At 36.3% G+C, this 6,000-nt stretch overlaps 1 protein-coding gene across 2 annotated transcripts; it reads right to left on the bottom strand.

Moving 5' to 3' along the window:
* Nucleotides 1–62: 62 nt before the first annotated feature.
* LOC145603643 (uncharacterized) lies at nt 63–5,938 on the bottom strand. Of its 2 annotated transcripts, XM_081659591.1 has the most exons (6): nt 5,697–5,938; nt 3,925–4,002; nt 3,184–3,391; nt 2,536–2,813; nt 1,392–2,267; nt 63–458 (listed from the first exon to the last, which is right to left on the bottom strand). In XM_081659591.1, exons 3-5 carry the CDS (start codon nt 3,344–3,346, stop codon nt 1,404–1,406), a joined length of 1,305 nt encoding a protein of 434 aa, XP_081515717.1. In that variant the 5' UTR covers nt 3,347–3,391; nt 3,925–4,002; nt 5,697–5,938; the 3' UTR covers nt 63–458; nt 1,392–1,403. The 2 variants fall into 2 exon arrangements, with proteins under 2 accessions (XP_081515717.1, XP_081515718.1); XM_081659592.1 differs by lacking the exon at nt 3,925–4,002.
* Nucleotides 5,939–6,000: the final 62 nt, after the last annotated feature.

Raw genomic sequence — 6,000 nt, 5'->3', positions numbered from 1 at the left:
GCATCAAAATTTTGTTACACTTAACTTAAGAACCAGTGTAAAATAAGATCAACCTGGAACTCTGGAAGCAGAAAACATTTTAACATTAGATATTCAAGATATTTGATGGGGAGATGCAAGAAATTTTGAACATGGCGTACGCAGACAATAACACATTTGTGTTCAAGTCTGTCCATGCTCATCATGGATGTTCCCAGCAAACACACAAGGTTATATAATAACTACTAAAGTCATAACCATTCACCATGTAGGTTGAATTAACAAGCAAAATTAAATGGATAGCTCAGTACATAAAGGCAACCAGTTTCGTTACAATAGAATACAAAGGGCAAGAGCCCTACTACTATATTTGATTTCCATTCCTCGGAAACATGGAAGATAGATGGCATATTTCACAGCGCTCAGCCATATAACTTCGCAGTAGCTACTTCAGATGACATGGTACATGAATCCACTCCCTGCAAGATTGTAACCAGCACAAATTATCAATCTGTTCAACAATTTTAGATAGTGAAGATAATGGACAAAAAACAAGGGAAACATAAATGAACACACATATACTAAACACAGTATAACCTAACCAATGTCATTATTATAAATGACTCATTACAAACAGCGAGCTGCATAAACATCTCCCATCACTTCAAGTTGGACAAGCATAAAGGATACAGATGAACTCATTATACTTCTACATGTGGAACAATTGAACCTTTCTTTTTACTTACTTGTTTGTCCTCCCCTCCCCCTAATCCTTTCTTCTTTGGGCCACGCCATGAACAATTGAACCCATTATACTGCAAGCATGATGCCTTGTCAACATTTCCCTTGGTATTGGAGGGCAACATAAGGCATCAATCACATTAACAATCAACAATGTGAGCCAACTTATGGTCTCAAACTGGATAGGAGTTGGGACCATCCAAACCATCAATGACATGGGGTCCTTCAGATACTCCTTATTGTAGTATAGTTAGAGTCTCATGAGTGATATTAAGTTAATGCATGCTTCGAGTTTCTAGATTCATCAAAAAAATACAAGGCTAGAGGAGTGAAAGATAATCGACAACAGCAAAGTTGGAAAATAGCAGGAAAGGAAGAAAACAAAAGATGCAATCACTCAATTTAAAGAACAGATAAGAGCAGCTACAAGGTGCAAAGCAGTATACAACCAGAGCTTCAATTTCCACATGAAAAGCAGATAATATGACGACTTCAGGTGCCAGAAAGAGACAATAAACCCTTGTAAATTGTTACTTTATGAATACAAAAGACCATTAAAAAAAAAAAAAAAAAAACATAAACAATACTGCCTTCGTCCCTTATTGACCTTATGGTGAAAGTTCACGGTAATTAAGAAACTTAAATAATAGAATACTCATTGAAGCTCATACCTAAAGATAACATCAGTCATCATCTTCATAAGTTCGTTTCTGGCTCTTCTTGTCTGAGCGCTTTGAGTGCCTTCCAATCCTAGAATCCTCTGAGTCACTGACATTGGAAACAGAAGGTGACCTAGCCCTCCTGCTCTTTCTCTTACGTCGCTTCAGAGATTCATCAGTATCATCTGAATCATCTGCATGTCGATGGCTCCTCCTCCTCCTCTTCTCCTTCCTTCTCTTCCTCTTTCGACATTCCTCCTCTTCATCAGATGATTCATCCTTCTTCCTTCTCTTTTCCTTTCTCCTCTTCCTGCGAACATCATTCTCATCATCTGAATCGGTCCCTGATCTTTTCCCACTCCTCCTGCTCTTTCTCTTACGTCGCTTCAGAGATTCATCAGTATCATCTGAATCATCTGCATGTCGATGGCTCCTCCTCCTCCTCTTCTCCTTCCTTCTCTTCCTCTTTCGACATTCCTCCTCTTCATCAGATGATTCATCCTTCTTCCTTCTCTTTTCCTTTCTCCTCTTCCTGCGAACATCATTCTCATCATCTGAATCGGTCCCTGATCTTTTCCCACTCCTCCTCTTCTTTGACCTACCCCTTTTCTTCCTCCTTCCAGAATCAGAATCTTCATCATCCGAGGAATCTTTCTTCTTTTTTGTAGACTTCAATTTGCTACTGGCCTCAGAACTCTTCTCTCCACTCTCAGCAGCCACTTTACGAAACCTACCCTTACTTTTCTGCAGCCCTGCCAAGACATTGACCTGAATCAGATCTTGGTCTTTCTCATCCTCTTTAACACTCAAAAAGTTCCTACACTGAAAAGTAGAATGCCCGACACGGCCACACTTCTTGCAAGCACCACGGTCCTCATCGTTTTTCTCCTGCAGGTAACATTCATTATTGAGCAAAATTGTCGCAAGATACAAATTTGAAAATTTGCATGTTCAATCAAATTAAGACCCAAATTTTGCATGTTCAACCATCATAGTTAGCAAGCATCATAAGCAAAATAACATCACAACATGCATCTGCTACGATCTCTAGCACCTAACCATTAAAATAAAACAGAAGAATAACTAATATCTACAAGATCAAAAAAACCAGAACAGACCAAAGATTACTTAAGATTGTACAGAAATCAAATTATACCTTACTAAGGTCCTTTTGATGAAAATATACGATGTCACCAAGATTACACCCGAGGTTCCAGGCCATTCTTCCATTCTGTGACCCATAACGATTATCAACTTGTATAAATTGATTTTCGTACACAAAATACATGAGAAGAATTTGACGAAGATAGCACACCCCATTTTTCCGTTGACATTGAAGGGCGTGCTCCCCGACAACATGTAACAGCTTGTCGTGGAGTTTCTGCGCCTTCAATCCAACCCATGCCCCTCTTATGTTGACTTGTTCATTTTTCACTGAAAAAGTAAAAGAAATAATAAATGCTACTGCCTCTAATTTTCTTTACTTGTGAAATAAATTGTCATATATCAATCAGCTATTAGACAACATTTGATCATTGATTTTTAGGAAATGATAATTGATATATCTATATAAATATGAGTAAATATGATTGTAACAGAACATATAATTCAATCGCAACACACAAAACTGACAAATCCAAATAAACCCAATCCAGAACTAACATAATCACTTTAAAGAAACAAAATCAATTTAAAATTTAAAGTAACAACATTGAAAAATACCCAATTAAAAGAAACAAAACCAATTTAAAATTTTAAACAAATTATAACAGAACATATAATTCAATAATCAATTTATATTTACCAATCAGGAGTAACAAGTCATTTATTTTCTTGCAAGCAGGAACGCCCAATCGCAAAAGACTACGAAAAAACTCTGTTTCTGACAATCCAAATTTGTTACCATGCAGTGACCACTCCTGTTTCCATAAGGACTTAAAGTTTGAATATTTTCTGAAATCCCTCATATGTGCCTTCAAAAGCTCATTTTCCTCTGTAGTCAGTGTTAACTTCTGCAAAAAAAAAAAAAAAAAAAAATTTAAAACAAGAAACAAAAATGCAAATGCTAAACAATTTCAAACAATTTCTTACATTGGCATCAAGTGAATGGTTAGTATATGGATGAGGATTCGAAGAATTTGAATCTTTTAGATAGATCCCATGAATAAAAGGACAGTTAAGCAGCTCAGTGGGAACTTTATCAATGTAGTTACATTCACACAAAGCATAGAAAGTTGACGGGATTGTCAACCCTAATCGGCACATCGGCATTTTTGGGTGTAATTTGAGGGGAAAGATTACAACGATTACTTTCTTGAAGATAATTGAAGTTTTCAAGAACAGGGAATTCGGGTGTAATTTGAGGAGAAAGATTACAACTTCGATTATTTTCCTGAATTTAAATTTAACGGTACTTTTAAGACCCGACCCGATAAACCGGGTGATGGGTCGTAAACCGGGTATCGGTTCATAAGCCGGTTACCGGTAAGATCAAAAACAAAACAAATAAACATCAGAAGGAAAAAAAAAAACAGGCAACGCATACCTTGTTTACTCTGTTCAGCGTGAAAGAGGGGTTTACTGAAGAGCAAGGGGAGAGAGGGGAGAGAGGGGAGAGAATCCTCTGTTGTCGGCAAAGAGAGTTTAAAAATTAGGGTTATGTTTATTTTCTATTTATAAGAGAGAAAAATTAGGTAAGCCTAAACAGTAAGGGTATACTCGTAATATTTAGCTTGTTCTTTTTTTTTTTTTTTTTTTTTTTTGAAAACATATTTAGCTTGTTCTTTCTACAGTGCAGTATATGCCAAATCAGACAGTCTCAAAGATAAGTAGCAAATAAAGAGCAAAAAACTAAAAGTCAACACTAAAAAACCAAGGAAACATGAACAAGGAGACAAAGATTAAGCCAACACCACAGAATTACTGACAGTATATATGCAAGTAGACACAGTGCCAGGGTTTTTGCATATACAATTTTAAATTCCTGTTTAACTTTCATATGATCAAGGGAGGTCAGGGTTACAGATCATACATGGTTTATGTTATACCAAATGTAGTAGAAGTAAGGATAATTGCTTCTTTTTTATTAAGTTAATCCATAAATCCTAAAGTCAATCTTTGGGCATCAAAGCACAAAGAGGCAAATATGCAAGTACACCAACACTGTTTGTCATGTTATCCATTACTGAATACTGAGTGTGATAAATTGCTCCAGCAACGGCCTCCACCAACAAAACAGGGACAAATTCCCACTACAGCCCTTAGCTCCACTATTAACAGCTAGAAGCCTAGAAGAAATGCAAATTCTAAAGCATGAAATTCAATATTCTGGCACCACTATTAACAGCTAGAAGCCTAGAAGAAAAGTAATAGGTAATTTCCTAACATATATTTGTAGCATTCTTGTCCTCCATGGCTCTATGGGTGACTGCAAAAAATGTCATCCTCTATCATGGGATTGTAATCTTATAATCTACAGATTAGCTACCAGCTTAATTCCGAAAGCTGGGCTAACCTAATGAAATCCTAGGAACACACAAGAGCAATAAAAAGCAATAAAAATTCTCATATTGCATATGCCAAACTAAAACAAGCGGCAAGTAAGATTTCCAACAAACAGCAAAACATAGTCGGTAAAACTAATGTGAGACGAGTGAATGAAAAGGCCAGAGGCGACTAACACGGGACATGAGCTGAATTATATGAGAAACCTTTGCAGAATGGTGGCATTCGATTTGATATGAGGCAACTTTGACTATCATAAAAACCCGTTTTTTCCTAGACTTTGAGTAATCAACCATAATCACTGTCCGACGACACAAGCAGACAATAATGCAACAAAAAGAAAAAACAAATTTGATGAGTGAATAAAACTTCCAAAAATAATTCAAGCATAAGCAATGATTAGACATTTAGACAAAGGCCCAAGATTACAGTTAATATCTAGCACACTGCACAAATACTGAAATTCAACGTCCAATTGATCACAAACTAAACCTAAATCAAACCTGTTAGAGATATAGATAAATACACAACTTATTCATGAATAATAATCAAGCAATCAAAGCCATTCTATTCTATTTCCTCACTAATTTATCAAAACCCCATATACCAAAATAATCAATCAAATGCAAATTCAATTAAACACACAAATTAAAATAGACAATTAAGACAAACAATGGATCGGCCACTGAACACTCCAAACAGAACGAGCTAAACACTCGACGAACTCCCTAAACAAACAAACCCTAATAATCGAATCTACACCCACAATCCAACCCTAAATCAATCCCTACCCACTAATCAAATCCACCATACCTGCACAATCGAAGCCCAATTGAAGTATTAATGAAGATTAGAGAGAAAATTAAGATTTTTTGGGAAGTCGGAAAAAAAATTTATACTTCCTTAATGTGGAAAATCGGAGAAAATATCGCCAAGTAAACGAGGAGAGGAGAGAGAAAGGCGGCTTTCTGGTGGAAAGGGTAAAAAGAGAGGAGGATGATAGGGTTGATTTGGGTTTTTGAGAGGATATAGAAAACTGTTTTTAGGAGAGAGACAGTGAGTTTCAAAATTCAAATTATTTGTAACGTTTACACCGTGTTTGGCAAGTGCAAATATG

The sequence above is a fragment of the Chenopodium album genome, chromosome 22 (genome assembly GCF_948465745.1).
Source record: "Chenopodium album chromosome 22, dcCheAlbu1.1, whole genome shotgun sequence".
NCBI classification, from domain to species: Eukaryota; Viridiplantae; Streptophyta; class Magnoliopsida; order Caryophyllales; family Amaranthaceae; genus Chenopodium; species Chenopodium album.
This window is presented reverse-complemented; position numbering and strand designations above follow the sequence as displayed.

Bases quoted from the DNA above. Each gene is read 5' to 3' on its own strand.
- LOC145603643 (XM_081659591.1), bottom strand. From the start codon at position 3,346: ATGAGGGATTTCAGAAAATATTCAAACTTTAAGTCCTTATGGAAACAG. The intron at 2,814-3,183 runs GTAAATATAAAT...TTACTTTTTCAG, and splicing joins TGACTTGTTACTCCTGATTG to TGAAAAATGAACAAGTCAAC. The intron at 2,268-2,535 runs GTATAATTTGAT...TGTTACCTGCAG, and splicing joins ATCAAAAGGACCTTAGTAAG to GAGAAAAACGATGAGGACCG.